General features: G+C 37.7%; 1 protein-coding gene across 1 annotated transcript in view; it reads right to left on the bottom strand.

Annotated features, from left to right (window-relative positions):
• Window positions 1-13: 13 nt before the first annotated feature.
• ZNF25 (zinc finger protein 25) overlaps window positions 14-26737 on the bottom strand; it is a 33337-nt gene continuing 6613 nt past the window's right edge. Inside the window, exons 3-6 of the mRNA XM_053586353.1 lie at window positions 6785-6911; window positions 6390-6485; window positions 3822-3885; window positions 14-3233 (exon numbers count right to left, since the gene is read on the bottom strand). Coding sequence (XP_053442328.1) covers window positions 2165-3233; window positions 3822-3885; window positions 6390-6485; window positions 6785-6911 — 1356 coding nt within the window. The 3' untranslated portion in view covers window positions 14-2164. The remainder of the gene's footprint in view (window positions 3234-3821; window positions 3886-6389; window positions 6486-6784; window positions 6912-26737) is intronic.

Below are 26737 nucleotides of genomic sequence, written 5' to 3'. Positions count from 1 at the left end.
AGCCAGCTTTCCCCCCCCCAGCATAATTCAGGAAATACAAATTATAATGACAATAATATCTAACATATCTTCTTGTATCTCAGACACTATCCTAAGTGCTTTAAAAATAGTAACTCATTTGGACTTTAAAACAATCCTAAATTGTTACAATCACTACTCTTACAGAAAAAGAACTGAGGCACAGAGAAGTGAGGTGGCATGTCCTGGGCTGGAATCTGGGCCTGGTGGAAGAATTCTAGAGTCCACACCCTCGACTATGCCATGTTACTTCTAATGGGAAGAAAAAGGTAGTGAAGAACATTTAGGACTCCCAGACAAAATACAAACACAGATAGCTCTGCATCCTACTAGAACATCAACACTATGATAAATAATATTTCTTATATGGCACTATTCTATTTCATTGTGTAGACTATAATAAATATTACTGTTTTCAGCTGCTTTAAAAACAGCTCAGACTTTTGCTATAAGTAAATGCAAAATCTGGTTGACCATGAGACAGCTGAAAATTTTACAAAAACATTTTAGCTTCTTTTTGAAGCGTTAGTTTAGTAACAATGTCCATATCCCATTTACAAATGCCAGGGAATAGGATAAAGAGATACATTATAATTAAAAAAGAATTATCACATTAACAATACATACATTAACAACAAAAGTCTCTACTGAGACTTAATGTGAGACATCTTCATACACAAAAATTATTGGACTAAGGTTGTATATTTCCCTAATGACAATTATGGATGGGTTTCACATGCATGTCAAATATCCACAAATTATATTTTGTAGCACACTCACATACAAAAAGTCCTGCATACTAAAGGACTCAGCATCTGTGTTTAAGGATGTTGCCTGATTATTGAATTTATTTGTGCTTTTAAAAAGCTTCATATATGTAGACATTTAAAGGTTTCCTTTAAAAGAAGAAAACCTTGAAATCAGATCTGCAACATGATTTCTAGTATAATTATTTCCCATGTTCAAATTCTTTGAATTCTTGTTAAAAATCTTTCAAATATTGGCTTGACGCCTGTAGCTCAGTGGCTAGGGTGCCAGCCACATACACCGGAACTGAATCCAGCCCAGGCCTGCCAAACAACAGTGACAACTACAACCAAAAAATAGCCGGGCATTGTGGTGGGCGCCTGTAGTCCCAACTATAAGGAAGGCTGAGGCAAGAGAATCGCTTGCTGTGAGTTGAGATGCCTCAGAACTCTACCAAGGGCAACATAGTGAGACTCTGTCTCAAAAAAAAAAAAAATCTTTCAAATATTCAGAGTACCACTAAACTGACATTCAATGAAATATTAATTTTTGATAAAGGTTTCTACATCTGTCACAATCTTTGCAATAATCCCTTCTGAATTCTCTGATATAAGAGCTCCACTTGTATAAAGAGATTTTTGAATACTCAGATTAGGCTCGGTGCCTGTAGCTCACCAGCTAGGGCGCCAGCCACATACACCAGGGCTTGCGAGTTTGAACCCGACCCAGGCCTGCCAAACAACAATGACAACTACAACAAAAAAATAGTCGGAGTTTATGGTGGGTGCCTGTAGTCCCAGCTACTTGGGAGGCTGGGGCAAGAAAATTGCTTAAGCCCAAGCGTTTGAGGTTGCTGTGAGTTGTGACCCCACAGCATTACCTAGGGCGACACAATGAGACTCTGTCTCAAAAATAAATAAATAAATAAAAGAATACTCAGATTACTCAAAGGAGTTTCTCAGTCATGTGACCTTTTGGATGTCTTCTGCCCTGACAGAAATTTCTTGACATTCATTTTACTTGCAGTATTTCTCTCCTGTGTAATTTCTATGTTATAAAACCATAAGTATGACTTCTAAAAGAAAGGTTCCACTCATGTTTTACAATTTGTACAATTTCTGCCACCTATGTTATCTGATATTTAGTAAACTCCACCATATGGTAAAAATTTCTCTGTAATGTACAGAATTTCTATGTATTTGCTGATATACTGTGAGGAAAGATTATGGCTGAACATTTAACCATAGTGATGATTATCTCTAGGGATTCACATTTCAGTATCATTATAAATGAACTTTACGAATGTCACTCCTTATTGAAATTCATAAGGTTTTCCTCATATGAATTATCTGATTATTGTGAAGGATGCAATTCAGACAGAAGGATTTCTCAGCTTACACTATTTATCAGTTTTTCCCTTCTTTGTGTGTGCCTTTTGATGTGCATTGAGTTGTGACTTTTGAATAAATGTTTCCCCACACTCCAGACACTCATAGGGTTTCTCCCCTGTGTGTTTTCTCTGATGTATGATAAAATGTGACTTCTGAGAAAAGGATTTCCCACATTCCTTGCATTTGTAGGGTTTCTCTCCTGTGTGGGTCCTTTGATGTAATCTGAGGACTGAATTCACAGAGAAAGATTTACCACATTCTGTACATTCATAGGGCTTCTCCCCTGTGTGTTTTCTCTGATGTTTAGTGAGGTCTGATTTATAGTAAAAGTTTTTCCCACATTTATTACATTCAAAGGGTTTCTCCCCTGTGTGAGTTCGCTGATGTACTGTGAGAGCTGACTTCTGGTAAAAGCATTTTCCACATTCCTTACATTCATAGGGTTTCTCTCCTGTGTGAGTTCTCTGATGGGTTTTGAGATGTGAATTCCTAGAGAAGAATTTCCCACATTCCTTACACTTATAGGGTTTCTCACCTGTGTGTGTTCTCTGATGTACTGTGAGGTGTGACTTCTGGGAAAAAGCTTTCCCACATTCGTTACACTCAAAGGGTTTCTCACCTGTGTGTGTTTTCTGATGTACCATGAGGTATGCCTTCACATAGAAGAACTTCCCACATTCAGTGCATTCAAAGGGTTTTTCTCCTGTATGTGTTTTCTGATGTTCAACAAGATGTGGCTTCTGGTAGAAGGATTTCTCACATTGATTACATTCATAGGGTTTCTCCCCTGCATGGGTTCTCAGATGTCTACTAAGAGATGACAGGTGGTAGAAAATTTTATTACATTCTTTACACTCATAGGTTTTCTCTCTGGTGTGAATTTTCTGATGTTTTGTGAGATCTTCATTTTTAGAGAAAGATTTCCCACATTTATCGCAGTCGTAGGATTTGTTCTTTGAATGAGTATGCTGATGTACTATGAGGGCAGACTTCTGGCAGAAGAACTTTCCACATTGCTTACATTCATAGCCTTTCTCTCCAGTAGTAGTTTTCTGATGTTTTGTGAGTTCTCCATTCCTAGATCAAAAGTCATAAATTCATTAATGAATGAGGCTTTTAAGGCTTTCCCCCCCTGCTCTGTGTTAATCTAAAGACTGATTTTTAGAGATGTTCCCATATTCACTAGACCCACAGATCTTCACTGGGATCATGCATACACTGATAAACTACATACACTGTAGTTTAACATTTGATGGAATGAATCTCGCCTGCATTATTTTTACAGGGTCTCTCCACTGCCTGTGTTCTATTTTGTGTAGTAAAGCCTCCTTTATTATGTAATTCAGAAGAGTCAAAAGAATACTTCAAAGTTTGAATCTCCTAATCCTGAATGAGATCTCCATGAAAAAGGCCATTCCCATTTGAATTATATTCTTTGGGATTTGCTCTAGTGTTAGTTTTCTCTCACATTAGTATACACTTGTGCTCTGTCATTTCCAGCAACTACAAGACTCTTTTTTACAAAGTTTCTCTCTTAAACATTAATTCTTTTTTTTTTTTTTTTTGGCCAGGGCTAGGTTTGAACCCGCCACCTCTGGCATATGGGACCGGCGCCCTACTCCTTGAGCCACAGGCACCACCCTAAACATTAATTCTTGGACTTACCTTGAATTTCCAGCTTGGCTTTCCTGATTTCTTGCTCCTTGGTCATGAGCATTACGTAGGTCTTCTATAAAGAAATCCAAAATTTAATACTTAATAAATCTTAACATATTATTATGGTTACAGGGTTGATTACAATTATTATGGTTACAATCTCTCAAAATGAAAGAACTCTCAAATGCAAATTTCCTTTCTCCCATTGTTTTAGAAAAAACAGTAAAATACACGGTAGTGGCTAGAGGAAGGAACCTGGTTTAAAATCCCAAGTACTCTGATGCTTTTACAAATATGAGCTTAAAAATTTGGAAGAGAAAGTTGAGACAAAAAACAAAAAATAGGAATCGGGGAACAAAAGATATTTAAAGTATCGCTGGATGCGAATGCAACAATCAGAGAGAATGCTGTGAGCTCCTTAAGGACAATGAATAGGAAGTAGGATACAAAAAACTGTGTTCACTGGAAATACTAGGGAAAAGATTAAATTGGCTGAAGGAGCTAATGTATAGGCCTTATCCCTTCAAACCTAGATTACTGGGTTAGGATTCTTAGTAGTTAGTTAGCAAACTGTAAGTTTCAACTTTATTTCTCCCTTATCCAACACTAAACTGGCTTTCTTAGAACATCAGTGTCCTTAAACTCAGAGGAATAATTTATAGCTTGGGCTTTCACGCTCCATCTAGTTGGCTTAATTTTCAATGAGACAGGAAGGCCCAGGAACATGTATATCCAAGAGGAAGGATTTTATAAAAAGTGGAGGGCAAGACATCAATGCAAGGATGAATTCCCAGTTGCATCACCAGAGATGTTCAATCCTGAACTTATCCTAAGCACCAAATCCTGCACTTCTAAAACAACATTATTCATGACTAAGCACTGGCCTTGAATTCTGCTTTTACATCTTGTCTCCTACATGTCTGCTTCCAATCTACGATATGATTTGTCAACATCATTCTAGAACCTTTATTGACCTTCATATTTATTTATCTTTAAATGCATAGAAGCAAGTGAAAGACTATAAGCAGTGGACTAGGGTTGGAATTTCAGGGCATTTGGGGGTAACACATAGAAAAGTCATTTGATAGGGGCTTGTATAACTTAAATACACATGAAATAAGGTCCTATGTATGGAAAACATTTACGAGGATAGTTAAATGGAGGTTAACACATGTTTTGGGGCCATAAGGAGAAATAAGATGCAGTAGACAAGAGAGGGCCAAACTAGTTTTTGACAGAAAATTAATTTAAATGTCTATTGTAATAGTGAGTCTATATAAGTTTACCATGACAAGCTAGTGGCAATATAAGTTTACCACATTACATAACTACTATAAGAATTTAAATCAAGAATTTTTTTTTGAGGCTGGGCTCGGTGACTCACACCTGTAATTATAGTACTCTGGGAGGCTAAGTGGGGAGGATCATCTGACTTCAGGAATTCAAGACCAGCCCGAGAAACAGTGAGACCTGTCTCTACTAAAACTAAAAAAAATTATTTGCATGTAGTGGTGCATGCCTGTAGTCCCAGCTACACAGGATGCTGAGGCAGGAGGACAGCTTGACGCCAAGAATTGAAAGTTGCAGTGAGCTATAATGATACTACTGCACTCTATGAGGGTGACTGAATAAGACTGTGCTCTTCACAAAAGAATTTTTTTTGAGGCTAAGAAGGAAGCAAGTGGAACCAGTGTAACTATCTTTTAAGAAGGTAAAATACGGGACCAGAACATAAATAGGAGATGCCAGGGAAGTCAATTTTAGGAGTTCTTAAAATAAAAACCAATGCTTTGGTTTTAACAATGGATGAGTGCTTGTAGAAATTACTATAAAGGGCGTAGGGCAGAAGGTAGACTGGCTCTGTGTTTTGTTAATCAAAATTCATTTCAACAAATATCTAGTAAGAAGTAAAATATACCAAGAATTGTTCCTGACCCTGGCAACACATCAGTACACAAGTCAGAAAATACAAGAAAAACATTGAAGGAAGCAGGATAAGATTATCTTAGTGTTAATACACTCCAAATGAGGTATAGGAAATTATAAGAAAGGATCATCAGCATTTTGTGTGAAAGATCAACATGGGAAAGAAGGAAGTATCAATTCTGAAATGATACAAATGATGAGTGGCATAATGGTATATAATATGCATTCAGAGTTTACAGACAGAATAGAAAGTTAAAACTGGTGCCAAAAATAATTAAGGCACTTTGTTGTTAGTAAGAGATGTCATTTGAAAAAAAAATTATAAGTCAGATTTATAAACACTAAGATTATAGATACATACTCCAGTGGCAGACAGTAACTGAGAATTCTAGAGAACAAGACAAAAAAGAAAGTCTTAGATAAGTATGAAGGGATTAGAGTTTGTATATAGGAAGAAAAGTAAATCAATTTTTAAAAACTCGAACAAAGAGAATTAAGAGGCAAGAATAGATGTGTAATTTAGGTTTCTTAACCTGTGTCCTCAATCATCTCCAGAATTAAACATAAAAAAAAGAGTTCCAAAATATTTCACAAGGTAAGAGGTACCCACCACCTTACCAATAACATGGGATATCATTTATTCTAGCTCACCAGGCAAGTTTCGACGTGGAAATTCTAGTTCTAATATCCATGGCTCTTTTCCTTGCTTCAACTTGAAAAATGCATTTGACTTATATGCACGATAACCTATTAAAGGAAAAGATAAATGAAATGATACAAATTGCTTATAATGTAGGGACTCTGAAGAATAAAGAAGTACCATTTCAGGAGAACAATGAAGGTCCCACTTAGGGTTGGCAAATTTAGCTTCTTTCAGTGGGTACGTAGGGGCACAAATATTTTTTTCCTACTACCCAAAATGGATTCATTAACTTTGACCTCTGAAAAGCTATGATCATTCAACCCTATAGGGACCTTATATGTTCCAGCAACTGGGAAAGGTAATGCAAACTAATAAGAGCTACACATGGGGAAGTTTTTCTCACCTATTGAAACCAGGTGACCATAGTTTTCCAGCATCACATCCTTATATAGAGTCTTCTGAGCAGGGGTCAGTAATTTCCATTCCTCCTTGGTGAATTCCACCGTAACATCCTTTAGTGTCACTGGTCCCTGGAACAACATAGTTCAGTTCAATATGAAGCAAACATGATACAATACAATTGAAAAGACATATGTGAACTAGCGCTTAACATACCAACTGTAGCATTCATTCTGGAAAGTTATGATATGCTGCAACTCTGTACCCTGTTTTATACATGGATAAAATACAGTATTTGTGCAATACATGTTTACTGAGCTACCACTTCATGCCTGGAACTCTGCTGGAGGTTCAAAGATGAATAAAAGCAATTACAGTCATGCACTGCATAGTGATATTTTGATCAATGACTTACTATGTATACAACAGTGGTCCTATAAGACAATACTATATTGTACCTTTTCTAAGTTTAGACATTTTCTATGTTTAGATATACAAATACTTTCCATTTGTGTCCAATTGTGTTACAACTGCCTATAGAATAATAACATGCTTGTGAGTTTGTGGCCTAAGAGCAAGAGGCTATATAGCCAACATGTACTAATTAGATTGGTGTAAGTATTGTTTATACTATAATGTTTGCACAATGGTGACAACATCTGACAACACATTTTCAGACGTATCCCCACTGCTAAGTGGCACATGACTATATTCCTGTTATCAAGGAGCTTCTATTTTGACACAAAGGCAAAGATGTAAGTTCTTAAATGCAATATGCATAGCAGGTGCTACGACAGAAAAATATGCACATGATACAATATGATCACAAATGGGGATAGTTACTTGCATTTTGTATTATTATGTCAGATTTTATTAGGTGGCAAAGTGACTACTGTAAATTTTAGGAATAAAGAGAACACAATTGGCAAAGGCATGGATGCATGAGAAACGGCACATTTAGGAAACTATGAATAATAGCATGGTATGAGAACAGGGCATAGAACCAAGATTAGTTAGAAGTTTATAAAATCAGATGACAGAACATGAAGAAATTCTGAATTTGTCTACTGGACCAATACAATATATTTAATAGATCTCTGCTTATTCATATATATTTATATTAATCTGTTTTTTTTTTTTAAAACAAGATTTTTATTTATGTAAGAGAAAAATATAACTATTTTGCTATTTCATACTAGATAGACTGCCTTATTCGGCTTTGGGATGCTTACTCCCTTACTTTGTAGATGCAAAAACAGACAGCAGGAGCCACTGAAGAGACAGATGTAAGCACTGGTGTTACGAGAGTGGATTAGTGGTTTAGAAGAAAACTCCAAAGTGACAAATGGCACATCAGCAAGAAAAGGTAAATGTGAGCAATACATATTTACATTAAAGTAGGAGCAAAAGAGGGACAGATCTATAACACAACTTTGTAATTAATTGATAGCCACTTGGAAAAAAGGGAAATATACCCACAGTGTCTTGCTTTGGTAGTGGCAAGAGTCAGAATGCCAATTATTCTCATTCTTTCATTTTTATTAATCTGCATCACAGTTTCCTAATGGACAAGTGCAGAGGTTATACCTTGTTTTACTCCTCTGAGACTGAAGTGGCTTCTAGAGCCAGGGTCAATTAAAAGCATTCAAAGACACAAAGTATCCACTGCTATGAGGGACACACACCACCATTCTGGGGATGGAGCATGAGGCAAGCAGAAGACTGTTCCAAATAGCCAGGAAGGAGGAAGCAGAGGAGAACACTACTAGGGAGAATAGGGCTTTAAAGGACTATGCCACACAAACTGGGAAATCCAAAGAGCAATGTGCACATCCATGGCTGGATACAAGCTCAGAAAACACCCAAAAGGACACTAGGCTTTCACCTCTGTTTGATTTTAAGACTGTACAAACCACAAGGTGAAGGCTAAGACAGGTATAGGCAGCCTGGCTAAGTACTAAAGATTGAAGGACTATCCTAGCTCAGAGCCAATCTGTAAAGACTGAGTATTTGATTTTCTTTTCTTGGCTTCAAAAGTTTAAAAAAACTTCTGTCACATCACTGGCTGACCACTGAGATAAAGGAAAAGACATAACAGTCACCACCTATGACAACGAATACAGATTTTAAAAAATAGTTTGGGAAAGTAACTAAATGAACAATTCCAACTTTCAATAAGCAAACCATGAGAAGGGGACATAATTTGATTTTAGAATAATTGCATTGTAATATTCAAAATTTCCAGGTTTTAACAAAAAATTAACAAGGCGGGCGGTGCCTGTGGCTCAAGGAGTAGGGCGCCGGTCCCATATGCCGGAGGTGGTGGGTTCAAACCTAGCCCTGGCAAAAACAAACAAACAAACAAAAAAAAAAAAACCCAAAAAAATTAACAAGGTATACAAAGAAACAGGTAAGTATGGCCCATTCATAGGAGAAAAATAGGCTCGGCGCCTATAGCTCAGTGAGTGGGATGCTGGCCACATACACTGAGGCTGGTGGGTTTGAGCCCAGCCCAGGCTTGCTAAACAACGACAACTGCAACCAAAAAATAGCTGAGCATTGTGGCGGGCGCCTGTAGTCTCAGCTACTTGAGAGGCTGAGGCAAGAGAATCACTTAAGCCCAAGAGTCTGAGGTTGCTATGAGCTGTAATGCCACAGCACTCTACCAAGGGCAATATAGCAAGACTTTGTCTCAAACATAAATAAATAAGTAGGACTAGTTTTTGAGGTAGTCAAGACATTGGACTTATGAGCTAAATAATTTAAATCAACTTTTTAAAATATGCTCAAAGAGCTAACAGGAAACCATGGACAAAGAACAAAAAGGGAACCAGGAGAATGATGTATAAAGTTATACAAAAGAACCAAAGAGAAATTAGGGATCTCAAAGGTAGAATAACTAAAATAAAAAATTTACTACAGAAGATCAACCAATGCAAGATTTGAGTAAGCAAAAGATAGACTCAGCAAACTTGAAGATAAGACAAGTAAAATGATCCAGTCTGAGAAACTGAAAGAAAAAAGAACAAAGACAGATAAACAGAGCCTAACAGTACCAATATAAGCAAACAGAAGTTCCAAAGTAGAAGAGACAAGAAACAGAACACTTGAAAAATAATAATTCCAAACTTCTGAATCTGATGCAAGACAGAAATCTACACATCAAAGAAATTTAATAAACTCCCAAATATGATAAGCTCAAAAGAGATTGTTAAAAGGCAGAGACAAAGAATCTTGAAAGCAGCAAGAGAAAAGCACCTCATTCTGTATAAGGAATCCTCATTAAGATTAAAGCAAATTTCTCAACAGAAAATATGAAAGCCAGAATACAATTTGATGATATGTTATAGTGCTGAAAGAAAAAGAAAAAAAAAGCTAACCAAGAAGTCTGTATCCAGCAAAACTATCCTCCCATAATGCAGAAGAAATTAAGGCATTCCAAGATAAAGAGTTAGTTGCTAGTAGATTTGCCCCAAAAGAAATGTTAAAAAGAATCCTTCAGCCTAAACTGAAAGGATATTAGATAGTAATTCAAGGCCATATGAAAATATAAAGAATACAGATAAAGGTAACTATATAGGTAAACATTAAAACCCATATTACTATATTTTGGGTTTTTATTTGTTTGTTTGTTTGTTTTTTAGAGACAGAGTCTCACTTTGTTGCCCTCAGTGGAGTGCCATGGTGTCACAGCGCATAGCAACCTCCACCTCCTGGGCTTAAGCGATTCTCTTGCCTCAGCCTCCTGAGTAGCTGGGACTACAGGCGCCCGCCACAACGCCTGGCTATTTTTTGCTGCAGTTTGGCCGGGGCTGGGTTTGAACCCACCACCCTCGGTATATGGGGTCGGTGCCTTACTCAATGAGCCACAGGCGCCACCCAAACCCACATTACTATATTTTTGGATTACAATTCCTCTTTTTGTTTCCTATATGACTTAAAAGATAAATGTGGCCAGGCCTGTAATCCTACCACTCTGGGAGGATGAGGCAGGAGGATCACTTGAGGCCAAGTGTTTGAGACCTGAGCAAGGGCAAGACCCAGTATCTACAAAAAAAAAAGAAGAAGAAGAAAGAAAGGAAAAATTAGCCTCATGTGGGGATGTACCTATAAGCCCAGCTACTCATAAGGCTAATGCAGGACGATCACTTGAGCCCAAGAGTTTGAAGTTACAGTGAGCTATGATGATGCCACTGCATTCTACTGTGGGTGGCAGAGCAAGACCCTGTCTCAAAAGACTAAAAAGAAAGGACAACTGTATGAAATAGTAAATACAGTATATGTTAATGGGCACACAACATGCAAAAATATAATCTGTGACAGTAACAACATAAAGGGAGGAGAATCAGCAATTTTTCTGTGCTATCAAAGCTAAATTGATATAAATTCAAACTAGATTGTTATAAGTTAAGGATATTAATTGTAATCCCTAAGGTAACTTGGGTTAAACAACTAAAAATATATTCATAAAAGGAAATGAAGAGGAAAGCAAAATGGTATGCAGAAAAAAAAACACAAAAGGACAGTAACAAAGCAATTCAGGGAAAAGGTATAGGCACATAGGAAAAAAATACCAAATTGTGAAAGTAAGTCTTATCAAAAATCACTTAAAATATAAATAGATAAGACTTACTAATTAGAAATTATTGGCAGAATGAACAACAAAAACATGATCCAAATACAGGCTATCTAAAACTCACTTCAGAGCCAAAGACACATATAAAGTAAAAGTGAAGGATGGAAAAAGATATTTCATGAAAATAGTAACCAAAAGAGGGCTGGATGGCTATCCTAACATCACACAAAAAAGGTTTTAAATTTTTTTAAAAAGATGTAAGAAACAAAGAAGGACATGGTATATTGATAAGAGTCAGTACATGGAAAAGATGTAACAGGCTGGGCACAAGGGCTCACTCTTATAATCAAAGAACTCTGGGAGACCAAGGCAAAGGATCTTTTGAGGCCAGGAGTTCAAGATCAGCCTAAGCAACATAGAGAGACCTTGTCTCTATAAAAAAGTTTTAAAACTTAGCCAAGCATGGTAGTGCACACTTGTAGTCCTAGCTACTTGGGAGACTATGGCAGGAGGATTGCTTGAGCCCAAAAGTTCAAAGCTGCAGGTCACTATACTCCACCTTGGTGATAGAGTGGAGACCTTGTCTCTCTTTTTTTTTTAATAATGGGTCTTGTGCTTCTCAGCCCACCTTATTTGGCCATACAGAAGCCTGCAGGCTCCGTGAAGCTATGTTTCTGGGCTCTAAGTGCAATTCTTTCCATTTCATATTCTTTGAACATCATTAAGACTTTTAGAAAGAGACATTCAAAAGCTACTTTAGGCCAGGCATGGTGGCTCACGCCTGTAATCCTAGCACTCTGGGAGGCCAAGGTGGGTGGATTGCTTGAGTTCACAAGTTCAAGACCAGCCTGAGAAAAGCGATACCCCATCTCTACTAAAAAATAGAAAACTGAGGCAAGAGGATCACTTGAGCCCAAGTTTAAGGTTGCTGTGAGCTATGATGCCATAGTACTCTATCCAGTGCAACAGCTTGAGACTCTGTCTCAAAAAAAAAAGCTACTTTAGTGCTAATTGTTCCTTTTTCTTTTTTAAATTTCAGGTTAATTTGAGGGTACAAAGAATTAGGTTACAATGTTTGCATTTGGTAGGTATATATCTGTATTTGTGTCCCACCCCTGAGCCCCTGTCTCTTAAAAAAAAGATAGAATATTTATAAACATATACTTATCAGAGACCTAAAATATATAAATCAAAAAAAGACAGACTTGAAATGAGAAATAGAGACTTCAACAGTAATAGTTGGAGACTATAATACCTCACTTTCAGTAACAGACAGAACATCTAAATGGAAGATCAATAAAGAAATAAAAGTCCTGAACAACACTATAACCCAACTACACCTAACAGGCATATATAGAACATTCCACCCAACAAGAGCAGAATAAACATTCTTCCCAAGTACACATCTGTCGGAGCCAGGACCAGGCCGCTGGCTCCAATCCATGAAACTGTCAGGATGTGGACCACTTTACAAGCACTAGCTCTGGGAATGGCTTCCCCTAAATGCCAGGGATCCCATTATCTTAGTCTGGTAAGGCTCGCCATCATGAGGGGCCTGTTGTCTCAGGTCAGAGACGCCGGAGCGGCTCAACAGTGCAGCAGTCAGTCTTAGTAGGAGCAGCCAGAGCCAGAGTCTCAACTAGCTTCTCCTGTGGCTCTTTACAGAAGTGATACGCCACAGGTGTGGAGACTGCTAAGCAATAATGTTGGTGTTCTCGCGTTCTTTAATGAGAGATCAATCCCTTCGCTATTCCCTTATTACCAAGGTATTTCTTTTTAGGTGTCTCCTACACACATGGAACATTCTCCCAGATAGACCATGTGTTAGGCCACAAATAAAGCATCAATAAAGTTAAAATCTTCCAAAGTATCTTCTCTAATAACAGAGAATAAAAGAAAAAATTAATAACAACGAAAACTGGAAAATTCACAAAGAAATATGAAAGTTAAACAGACCTTTACCAGCATCCCTTGATGATCAGAACACTTAAGAAAATTGGTATAGAAGGGACATTTCTTAAACGAATAGAGGCCATCTACAGCAAACCCACAGCCAATATCATATTGAATGGAGTTAAATTGAAATCATTTCCACTTAGATTAGGAACCAGGCAAGGTTGCCCATTGTCTCCATTGCTCTTTAACATTGTAACAGAAGTTTTAGCCATTGCAAATAGGGAACAAAAGGTGATCAAGGGTATCCACCTAGGGTCAGAAGAGATCAAACTTTCACTCTTCCCAGATGATATGTTCGTATATCTGGAAAACACTAGGGATTCTACTACAAAGTTTTTAGAAGTGATCAAGGAATACAGCAATGTCTCAGACTACAAAATCAACACCCATAAGTCTGTAGCCTTTATACATACCAACAATAACCAAGCCAAAACAAAACAGTCAAGGACTCTATTCCTTTCACAGTGGTGCCAAAGAAGATGTAATATTTGGGAGTATACCTAACAAAGGACGTGAACGATCTCTACAAAGAGAACTATGAAACTTTAAGAAAAGAAGTAGCCAAAGATGTTAACAAATGGAAAAACATACCATGCTCATGGCTGGGAAGAATCAACATTGTTAAAATGTCTATACTACCCAAAGCAATATAGAATTTTAATACAATTCCCATTAAAGCTCCACTGTCATATTTTAAAGATCTTGAAAAAATAATACTTCGTTTTATATGGAATCAGAAAAAACCTCGAATAGCCAAAACATTACTCAGCAATAAAAACAAAGCAGGAGGAATCACGCTACCAGACCTGAGACTGCACTATAAATCGATAGTGATCAAAACAGCATGGTTCTGCCACAAAAACAGAGAAGTAGATGTCTGGAACAGAATAGAGAACCAAGAGATGAATCCAGCTACTTACCGTTATTTGATCTTTGACAAGCCAATTAAAAACATTCAGTGGGGAAAAGATTCCCTATTTAACAAATGGTGCTGGGTGAACTGGCTGGAGATCTGTAAAAGACTGAAACTTGACCCACACCTTTCACCATTAACTAAGATAGACTCTCACTGGATAAAAGATTTAAACTTAAGACATGAAACTATAAAAATACTTGAAGAAAGTGCAGGGAAAACTCTTGAAGGAATCAGCCTGGGTGAATATTTTATGAGAAGGACTGCCCAGGCAATTGAAGCAGTATCAAAAATACACTACTGGGACCTGATCAAACTAAAAAGCTTCTGCACAGCCAAGAACATAGTAAGTAAAGCAAGCAGACAGCCCTCAGAATGGGAGAAAATATTTGCAGGTTATACATCCGATAAAGGTTTAATAACCAGAATCCACAGAGAACTCAAATGTATTAGCAAGAAAAGAACAAGTGATCCCATCTCAGGGTGGGCAAAGGACTTGACGAGAAACTTCTCTAAAGAGGACAGATGCATGATCTACAAACACATGAAAAAAAGCTCATCATCCTTAATCATCAGAGAAATGCAAATCAAAACTACTTTGAGATATCACCTAACCCCAGTAAGGGTAGCCCACATAACAAAATCCCAAAACCAGAGATGTTGGTGTGGATGTGGAGAAAAGGGCACACTTCTACACTGCTGGTGGGAATGCACACTAATATGTTCCTTCTGGAAGGATGTTTGGAGAATACTTAGAGATCTAAAAATAGACCTGCCATTCGATTCCTATAATTCCTTTACTAGGTTTATACCCAGAAGACCAAAAATCACAACATAACAAAGACATCTGTACCAGAATGTTTATTGTAGCCCAATTCATAATTGCTAAGTCATGGAAGAAGCCCAAGTGCCCATCGACCCGTGAATGGACTAGCAAATCGTGGTACATGTATACCATGGAATACTATGCAGCCTTAAAGAAGGATGGAGACTTTACCTCTTTCACCTGTGATCATGTCAGCAATTCTGGAGAACAGTGAGAGTAACCTCTCCAAGACTGTTCTGTTCTTCCATTTCCAAAAACATAGTTTTATACATAAATATTAAAAGCAAGAACCATACTACCCCTCATCTTAAAAGTAATTAACACTTAGGGTAAACAACAGTAATCGCCATAACTCATAACTCCTAATAAACAATAACTGACATGACCCCAAACAACATTTCTAATTCAAAAGTTACTCTCAAAATTAGTTACTCTAAATTTGAATTAGTTACTCTAATTCAAAAGTTACTCTAGCTCAATGCCAGTAGCTCAGTGGTATAGGGCGCTGGCCAAATACAACCAGGGCTGGCAGGTTTGAACCCAGCCTAGGCCTGGTAAACAATGACAACTACAATGAATAGCTGGGCGTTGTGGCGGACACCTGTAGTCCCAACTACAGGAGGCTTAGGCGAGAGAATTGCTTAAGACCAAGAGTTTGAGGTTGCTGTGAGCTATAATGCCATGGCATTCTACCAAAGGTGAGAAAGTGAAACTCTGCCTCAAAAAAAAAATCAATTACCCTAAACTACTTATAATACACACTTTTAGGTTAAAGCTGAGTTTACAAAACAACAAGAATGGGAAACATGAGGTAAAGGTCACTTACCAGACTGACCAGACCAGCTATGTCATGTCAGCCCTAGCCTGACTAACTCCATCTTATTCTCACTACATGTGCTCTCACCTACTCAAATATGGTTTCCTTTCAGGTGGTCTTACAGATAAGAGCTACCAATAGTCCCAGATGGGGAATGTGTGTTCTCCAGAATCCAAATACACCAACCAAACGCTGGTGCTTCTTGTGTGGTCCCAGGGATGGATAGCAATAGCAATTTATTTTACTTACTTGTAGAATAACCTAAGTGCCTGGGTTATACCGTATAATGTCATTGATACAGTATATACATATATATATAAATTTTTTTTTTTTTAAGAAAAAACTTTATCACCCTCGGTAGAGTGCCGTGCTGTCACAGCTCACAGCAACCTCCACTCCTGGGCTTAGGCGATTCTCTTGCCTCAGCCTCGCAAAGTAGCTGGGTCTATAGGCCCCAGCCACAACACCTGGCTATTTTTTTGTTGCAGTTTGGCCGGGGCCGGGTTCAAACCCACCACACTCGGTATATGGGGCTGGTGCTCTACCCACTGAGCCATAGGCGTCGCCATATATACATACATATATATATATATATATATATATTTATTTATTTATTTTGAGAGAGAGAGAGAGAGTCTTACTATGTGGCCCTTGGTAGAGTACCGTAGCATCATAGCTCACAGCTCAAACTCTTGGGCTTAAGCTATTCTCTTGCCTCAGCCTCCCTTGTAACAGGGACTACATGTGCCCACCACAATGCCCAGCTATTTTTTGGTGGTAGTTGTCAATGCTGTTTGGCAGGCCTGGGCTTAGTTCGAACCCACCAGCTGTGGTATATGTGGCTGGCGCCCTAGCCGCTGACCTATAGGCACTGAGCCAATACACTATATTATTACACTTGAGACCTGAGGCACTGAGCCAGTGTATAGGCACTGAGCCAATACACTATATTATTACACTGAGACCATAATTTGGTTAGGAAGGATATCAAGTCCATATCCTTCCTAACCAAATTATGACAGTAAACTGAATTCAGATAACCCTCTGGCAGCAAAGATCCTTCCTATGTGAAGGCAAACTGTGGTTAGGGTTGCTATGTCAAGAAGTATCAGAAAGGTTTCTTCTCCCCCATTTGGCCATTTTACCCAAACATATGCAAATGGCCTCAAGTCCCCAGTGAGAGAGAGGGGACTAAGAGAGAATGTGGGAGGTTGCACTAGTAGACCCTAACCTGTCAATCCATTATCCAATTAATCACTGTAACAATCACCTGAGATAATTCTAGGTGGAGTCTCTCAGGTAATGCTTTAATCTTTGCCTTATGACTTTTAAAATTCCTCCAAGCTAGGATAAAAGCAGTAGACTTGCTTGGGGCATTTTAAGTTTGTGGGGCAGGAATGAGCCCACTCAACCTCTTATAGCATTGTATCAATACATCTGTTTCAGCCTTATCGATATCCCTGACATTCATCCCATTTTTTAATAACCAGAGTTCCCTGATTCTCCCCTCTACCTCTCTTACCATTTCCTTTTCAATCACTTTGATGTCTATGGTACAGTAAGAGCAATACAGGAAAGTTAAGACAGTAAATCAGATAAGGATTTGAGTAATGTCTACCTTGGTGCAGAAGGAATACCCTTAACCATAGCATTTATCATAACCTGGGTAATGGGCATATTTGGCACATGAATATCCCAGTCTTTATATAAGCCAGTATCACTTGGGCTGCATACAAGTGATATGCATACAAGGTGAGTTGCTTCCTCTGGGATCCTCCACTTAGCACTTATAGGGAGAATTGGGCAGGTACCCTTCTTACTTGATAAACACACTTTACAGTGGCTTTAATCTAGTCCACCAGGCTGGCCATTCCCCTGGGATAGGATCATGTATAGCCATGTGTGATTGTTCACTAGTAAGCTGTGAGTCCTGCATCACCTGAAACATGTTCTTCTACTCTGCAGCATTTAAAACCAAAGATACTCTCCTAGGGTTGCTAAGTTCCCACCCAGCAGTTACACTGCATACCCTGTTTCCCTGAAAATAAGACATCCTCCGAAAATAAGACCAACTTACAGGAAAGATAAGACATCCCCTGAAAATAAGACCTAGCACATCTTTGGAAGCATACCTTAAAATAAGACACTGTCTTATTTTCAGGGAAACAGGGTAGGTATATAGTACACTTCCTAGGTGGAAAACACAACTACAATGTAGATTTTAACCTTACAAAAGCAATTTATGTAACCTAATCATATGTACCTCCATATTAACCTGAAATTTAAAAAAGAAGATACTCTCCTAAATAAGGTACCTTTACCACCCATTTTACCATCCCTCCACCCAGGGAGCTGATGAGACCAATCCACAAAATGAGACAATTCCTTCACAATTCCTCCCCTGGTCTCAGTAGTTTCTTGGTTTTTCCCTCCCCCCACACTGACTATTTTCTTGGTGACCAAAGACTACAGAGATACTTTCTGTTGTTCTGGCATAATCTTCTCCTTTGTGGGTGGCTTTGAGGCTAGTGGTCTGAGCTCAGACAGACCCACATCTGAGATTGGTCCAGCCTCAAGGCTTGACCCAGCACTTATCTTTTACACATAAACCAAGGGATTATGTGTTTAGCATGTTTCTTATTTTGCATTTCCTTAAGTATCCAGTGAGCTAATTCCATCTTTGAATTGCATTGGGAACTTTTACCTTTAGTCACTGATTACAGAGAAGGTGCAATTTCATACCATGAGTGATTAGGGGGCCATCCAGAGATCAAAGATTCCTCATCCCCTATCCTTTCTTTTCCCATACCACGTTTCAGTGAGTTGGAGCTAGTCTAGCAAATCTTGCCTTACTGACACCAAACGAGTAGAAAAAACAAACTCCTTTTCCTCTGCTCTCACCCTATAACAATCAATACAGAATACTTCTGTGGCCAGATGTGTGAGGTTATTTCCCTACAAATCAGGCAAACAAGCAATTCTGCAGTGGATCCCAACTGTGGGTCCTCTGACTCAATCCAATTCTGACTCTTATCTACCTAGAGACAGAGTTAGTAAATATTCATAAGTATGTATATAGACCCATTTATTTACACGTATCTATAATTATCTATCCATATACATGTTAAGCCAATATATAACATACATACACACACACATATAGAGTAAAAACCTCTATAGTTACCCATCAAGGGACTGTAACTAACTGGTCAACATATGGGAGGTGGTCAACATAATGAACGAGGCTTACTATAATTGATACATAAATGTGGTGCATGTCTAGTCTATGAAAATCATGTCAACTTAAGAAGGTCGTTAATGTAGAGAGGTGGTCAACCATGGAGTTCTACTGTATACACACACACATATACATTGCTTTTCAATAAAGGCACAGGAATATATGTGAATTTATAAACAAAAAATAAACCTAATAACTTATACTTTATAAAAAAAAAACCTCAAAATGAATCACAGGCCTAAATATAAAATGTAAAACTATAAAATTTTTAGAAGACAGGAAATAGTCTTTGAGACCTTTGCTTTTTTTTTCTTCTGAGACACAGTCTCACTATGTCACTCTCAGTAGAGTGCCATGGCCTCACAGCTTACAGTAACCTCAAACTCTTGGGCTTAAGTGATTCTTTTGCTTCAGCCTCCCTTGTAGCTGGGACTACGGGTGCCCAACACAACACACAGCTATTTTTTGGTTGTAGTTGTCACTGTTGTTTGGCAGGCCCAGGCTGGATATGAATCTGCCAGTTCTGGTGTATGTGACTGGCACCCTAGCAGCTTAGCTACAGGCGCCACACGGAGACCTTGGGTTAAACAAAGACTTTTTAGACATGACACAAAAAGAAACCAAAAAAGAAAATATTTGTGAAGTTTATCAAAATTTGCTCTGCATAAGATACTGTTAAGTAGGTAAAAAGAGAAGTCACAGATAGAAGAAAATATTTGAAATTCATAGATTTCACAAGGTACTTGATAGGATGGCTTTGCTAGTGAACTATTTAATAGAAAAGTATAAACCATCTAATTTGCTGTCTCAAATTGATGGCAGGGACATTAACCTTAAACTTGTTATTCTTAATATTATCTGTCTTTTAAAATTAATTGCTTGCAGAGATGTTCTTTCTACAGTCTGTGGAGATATTTACATAGCATGTGAAAGGAGCTGAGCAGACAAAAAGAAAGCATCAATTCTTTTCCTTTTAGGTTTCTAATCTATTTTGAGTTAATTTTTGTTTTTATTTTTATATTTTATTTCAGGGATACAAGTGTTTTGGTTATTTAAATTGATTTGTACCATTTAAGTCAAAGTTATAAGTGTGTCCATCACCCAGATAGAGTGTAATATACCCACGAGATGTGAATTTACCCATCTCCTTCTTCCCCCCCCACCTACTTTATTTTTTTTTTCTTTTTTTTTTTTTATTGTTGGGGATTCATTGAGGGTACAATAAGCCAGTTACACTGATTGCAATTATTAGGTAAAGTCCCTCTTGCAATCATGTGGAGGAGGGTGGGGCCTTGGTGTGTGTCACACTTTATGGGGGCAAAACAACACCTACTTTATTTTTGATGAGTATTATTTCCATATGTACATATAAGTGTTGATTGATTAGTTCCAATTTAATAGTGCGTACATGTGATGTTTGTTTTTCCATTCCTATGATATTTTACTTACAAGAATGGTCTCTAATTCCATGCAAGTTAATACAAGAGATATTAGTTCACCATTTTTTTTTTTTTGTGTGTGTGTGTGTGTGGATAAGCAGTATTCCATGGTATACATACACCACATTTTATTACTCCATTCATGTATTAATGGGCACTTGGGTTATTTCCACATCTTTGCAATTCTGAATTGTGCTGCTATAAACATTTGAGTATAGGTGTCATTTTTATAAAATGTCTTTTTTCTTCTTTGGGTAAATACCCCCTGGTGGGATTGATGAATTGAATGGTACGTCTACTTTTAGTTCTTGAGGTACGTGGGTCAGTATGAATGTTTTAAGATACACAAAAAATCAAGGAACATAAAACCTGCATGGACAGAAACTAATGAAGCCATCCCAGCAACATCAGTAAGCTGAGCAAGTTAAAACTTGCACAGGTGAATCAAAAAGGACACTGTCAACTGTTTTGTTTTGTTTTCTCTGAGACAGTCTCAAGCTGTCACCCTAGGCAGAGTGCTGTGGCATCATAGCTCACAGCAACCTCCAACTTGGGCTCAAATGATCCTCTTGCCTCAGTTTTTCTATTTTTAGTAGAGACGGAGTCTCACTCTTGCTCAGGCTGGTCTCAAACTCATAAACTCAAGCAATCCACCTGTCTCAGCCTCCCAGACTGCTAGGATTACAGCCACCACACCCAGTCTCAACTGTATTTCTTAGAAGTGAAACGATGGACCACAACAGTCTATCTCAAAACTTTTGTAGTGACCGACATATGTCCCTACTACTTTTCATAGAGGTTATACTAGTTTACAGTCTGATCAACAGTGTATGAGTGTTCCATATTGCCATCTGATATTTGACAAAGCAGACAAGAATATACTCTGGAGAAAGGAATCCTATTCAGCAAACGGTGCTGGGAAAATTGGATAGCCAAAGGTAAAAGACTGAAGCAAGATTTGCATCTCATACCACTTGCAAAAAATTAACTCACAATAGATAACAGACCTAACCCTAAGATGTGAAACTATAAGAATTCTAGAAGAAAAGATTGAAAAAACTCTTATAGACGTTGGCCTAAGGCATATAATTTCTGAAGACCCCAAAGCAATCATAGCAACAACAAAAATAAATAAACGGGAATTGATCAAATTAGAAAGCTTCTTCATAGCCAAGGAAACAATGATTAGAGCAAAGAGACAACCTACAGAATGGGAAAAAAATATTTGCATGCTCTATATCTAATAAAGGCCTGATAACCAGAAACTACAAAGAATTCCAGCAATTCAGCAAGAAAGGAACAAAAAGGCTGGGTGAGGTAATTCGTGCCTGTAATCATAGCACTCTGGGAGGCCAAGGTGGGGATATTGCTTGAGCTCAGGAGTTTGAGACCAGTCTGAGCAAGAGTGAGATCCAGTCTCTAAAAATAGCTGGGCATTGTGGCAGGTGCCTGTAGTCCCAGCTACTCAAGAGGCTGAACCAAGAGGATTACTTGAGCCCAGGAGTTTGAAGTTACTGTGAGCTATGACACTACTCTATCCGGGGTAACAGAGTCAGACTCTGTCTCTAACAACAACAACAACAACAACAACACAACTCCATTAAAAAGTGAGCAAAAGACATGAACAGAAACTTTTCAAAGGAATGTAGACTAATGGCCAAAAATTAAGAAAAAATTCTCAACATGTCTAATTATCAGAGAAATACAAATCAAAATCACAATGAGATATCACTCAACTCCAGTGAGAATGACTTTTTTTTCACCTTTTTTATTATTATTATTATTATCATTATTATTGGGGATTCATTGAGTATACCCAGAACCAGGTTACACTGATTGCTTTTGTTAGATAAGGACCCTCTTATATTTGTGTTCCACCCCCAAAATATGAGAATGACTTTTATCAAAAAGTCCCAAAACAACAAATACTGGAGTGATGCAAAAAAGGGAAAGTGCCAGACCAGTCCAACAAAACTACAATCCAGAGAAGTTGATAAGGAATTCTCCAAGAGAAGAAAAAAAACATGAGAAGCAGTCACCACCCACCTCCTATTATCAGTCTGTAGCCAAGAAGAAAAACAGAAAAAGCAAACACAGCAGTTTCACGCTGTCTTCTGCTAACCATCCTACAGCAATAAATTTTTCTTTACTTTACAACTCCCCATAAAAGGCCTGAAGTTGGCTTGGCTTCTGGGAGAATACTTTCTTCTTCTTTCTTATGCTGTGTCTTTTTTCCCTTCTCTGATCTTTTTACTTCTTTCTATGCTAATCTTTGTATGCAAATTCTTTCTCCACTTACAACATGAGATCTTAACGATTTCTCACTCTAATAGTACTTATATCCAGAACATGGAAAGAACTCTCAAAATTCAACAGTAAGTAAACAACCCAACTTAAAAATGGACAAAAGATATGAACAGATACTTCACAAATGAGAGATGGACAGCAAATAAGGACACCTAAAGATGTTTGATATCATGAGTCATTATGGAAAGGCAAATTAAAACCATGAGATATTACTACATATCTATCAGTACGACTTTTTTTTTTTTTTTTTTTTGAGTATATCACCCTCAGTAGAGTGCAATGGTGTTGTAGCTCACAGCAACCTCAAACTCTTGGGCTTAAACAATTCTCTTGCCTCAGCATCTCAAGTAGCTGGGGCTACCGGTGCCCCCCACAATGCCCGGCTATTTTCTTGTAGTGGTCATTGATGTTTAGCTGGCCGGAGCTGGGCTCGAATCCTCCAGCCTCGGTGCATGTGGCTGGTGCCATAACCATTGTGCTAGGCGCTGAGCCTATCAGCATGACTTTAAAAACAAAAACTTGAGAATATTTAATGCTGACAAGTAACATGAAGCAAATGGAATTCTAATACATTGTACTAGGAATGTGAAACAGTGCACCTATTCTGGAAAACAGTTTGGCAGTTTCTTATAAAGTTAAACATAATACTTACCATATTACATATAACTCAGCAACTATATTGCTAGAAATGAAATCTATGTTCACATAAAAATCAGTACACAAATATTTGTAAAAATTCTGCTTATCATTGCCAAAAAACTAGAAAACAACTAGTTTTCAATGTTCTTTCAACCAGTGAATGGTTAAATAAATTTATTTATCCCATTTCTTATTTATTTCATACAAGTGAACACTATTTAGCAATAAAAAATAATATACTGACATATGTAACAACATAATCAAATCTCAAATGCATTATGCTAAAAGAAGAGAAGGCAGTCTCAGAATTACATACTATATAATTCAGGGTGGCACCTGTGGAGTAGGGCACCGGCCCCATATGCTGGAGGTGGCAGGTTCAAACCCAGCCCCAGCCAAAAACTGCAAAAAAACAAAAAAAAAAAATTACATACTATATAATTCAATTTATATACTATTCAGGAGAAGGCAAAATTATATGGATGAAGAATAGATTGATGATTGGCAGGAATTAGTGGTAGGAAGGCTACAAAGAGGGAAGTGTTGGAACTATTCTGTAGCTTGACTGTGGTGGTGATAACATGTTTTTGGGCATGTGCCAAAAACTCAATGAAATATATACCCTAAAAGAATAATTAAAAATAAAAACACAACATGAAACAAAATCATTTTACATTCATTAGGATAGCTATCATCCAAAAAAAAAACAAAAACAAAAACAAAAACCAGAAATTAACAAGTATTGGTGAGGCAGGGGAAAAACTGAAACTCTTGTGTATTATTTATAGAATGTAAAATGGTACAGCCACTAAGAAGAACAGTATGGCAATTCTTTAAAAAAAAAAAACAAAAACGTAAAATTACCATATGATCCAGTATTCCACTTCTGGGTTGCAAAAGAACCAGTTTTTGCAGCTTTCAGTTGCAAAAGAACTGAAAGCAAGGACTTGAACAAATATTTGTACCCATGTTCATTCATAGCAACATTATTCACAATGGATAAAAGGTGAAAAGTAACCCGTGTATACAAAGAAGGTAATACAGTGTGTCCACAAAGTTTGAACAACCTGTATTATTCAGCCTTAAAGACAAGGAAATTTGACACCTGCTATATGACATGGATGAACCTTGAAGTCGTTATGCTAAATGAAATAATTTAGTCACAGAAGGACAAATACTGTATGATTCCACTTACACAAGGTACCCAGAATAATCAAATTCATAGAGACAAAAAAAATAGTGTAGTAGTTGCCAGAGGCTGGTGGAAGAGAGTATAGGGAGTTGTTTAATGGGTATGTAGTGTCAGTTTTGCAAAATGAAAAAAGCACTACAGATGGATAATGATGATAGTTGTATAACAATATGACTGTACTTAATGCCACTGAACTGAAAACTTTGAAAACTGTTAAAATGGGGTATGTATAGTGGTTCACACCTATAATTCTAGCACTTTGGGAGGCTGAGGTGGGGAGATGACTTCAGGCAAGGAGTTAAGAGACCAGCCTGGACAATATGGCAAGACCCTGTCTCTACAAAAATTTAGCCAGGCATCACGCCTGTAGTCTAGTCCCAGCTACTTGGGAGACTGAGGCAGGAGGAGGTCTGCTTGAGCCCAGGAGTTGGAGGTTGCAGTGAACTATAATGACTACAATGGTGCCACTCCACTTGTGCTCTGGCAACAGAACAAGACCCTATCTCAAAATGAAAAAATCAAGCTGAAATAAAGACATTTTCAGAAATTATAACCAAGTGAATTTGTCACTATTGGTACCGAATCCATGAAATGATAAAAATAACTTGTTTAGGCTAATGAAAAAAATATGCAAGAGAATCCTGGACCCGTAGGAAGGAATAAAGAACATCCAAAGGACACATATGTGTGCATATTTTATTTACATACACATATAATTTTTAAAAAATATTAGTAACTATTTAAAGCAAAATTAATAAGTATTTGGGGTTAAAATATATGATAAATGAGATATAAGACAACGACCCTAAAAAGTAAGAAGGCTGTAAATAGGATACTACTACTGAAAGTTTATTACATTGTTTACGAATAAGTATATTTTTTTCTTTTTTCCCTTTCTATTTTCTTTAATTTCAGATTAATATGAGGGTACAAATGATTAGGTTACAATGTTTGCATTTGTTAAGGTAAGGTCCCTATTGTAGCTGCGCCCCTCACCCACGAGGTGTGCCATATAACTTTACATTGTGCCTATTATGTGAGAGCACACCTCCCTCCTCCTCTTCTTTCCTCCCTCCCCACAACTTGAATTGAGTTTTTCTCTTGTGTGGACATAAATTAGTTCAATTACTGGCTTCATATTAGTATTGAATACACTGGATACTTGCTTTTCCATTCTTGTGATACTTTACTAAAGAGAATGTTCTCCAACTCTATCCAGGTTAATACAAAAGGCTCATGACTATAATCCTAGCACTCTGGGAGGCTGAGGCAGGTGGATTGTTTGAGCTCACAGGTTTGAGACCAGCCTAACCAAGAGCAAGACCCCGCCTCTAAAAATAGCCAGGTGTTGTGGCAGGCGCCTGTAGTCCCAGCTACTCAGGAGACTGAGGCAAGAGAATTGCTTGAGCCTAAGAGTCTGAGGTTGCTGTGAGCTATGACACCATGGCACTCTATCCAGGACAACAGAGTGATGAGACTCTATCTCAAAAAAAAAAAAATTAATCAATCAATTAATTAAAGTTTTCTACAGTCTACAAGACCCTACATGTTCTAGCTTCTTCTACCTCTTTGAACCTACTTCTTACCAATTTTTTCCCTATGTCACTTCTCCCTAGCTTCAATGTTCTCAATACTATTCCTAGAATATGCTTCAGAGTGTTTGTATTTGCTGTTCCTTCTACCTAGAATGTTTTTCCCCTAGATTTTTATTGGGCTCCCTCCTTAATTCAGGACTTTCCTCAAGTATTACCTTTTGGAGTGTCATTTCCTAATTAACCTATGACCTGTTTCTTTCTTATCTATATCACTCTGTCCTCAAAAATTGCCCGAGTTTGTCTCTGGGTACATACATCAGACGCATAAAATGTTGACGCATTTTATTGTGAAATATACTTTAAAAATCAAATGTGTAAATATTAGTGTGATTGTCTTAATTCATGCTAAACAGGCAGCAATCTATTTATCATTGATTTCATACCATCAATTCTGCTAATACTATGAGTTTGGACACCATAGACCCCTTGAGAGGGTCTTGGGGCTCCCAGGGATCGGGT

This window comes from Nycticebus coucang, chromosome 3, assembly GCF_027406575.1.
Source record: "Nycticebus coucang isolate mNycCou1 chromosome 3, mNycCou1.pri, whole genome shotgun sequence".
NCBI classification, from domain to species: Eukaryota; Metazoa; Chordata; class Mammalia; order Primates; family Lorisidae; genus Nycticebus; species Nycticebus coucang.
Note: the sequence above shows the minus strand (reverse complement) of the source record. Positions and strands in the feature narration are given on the sequence as shown.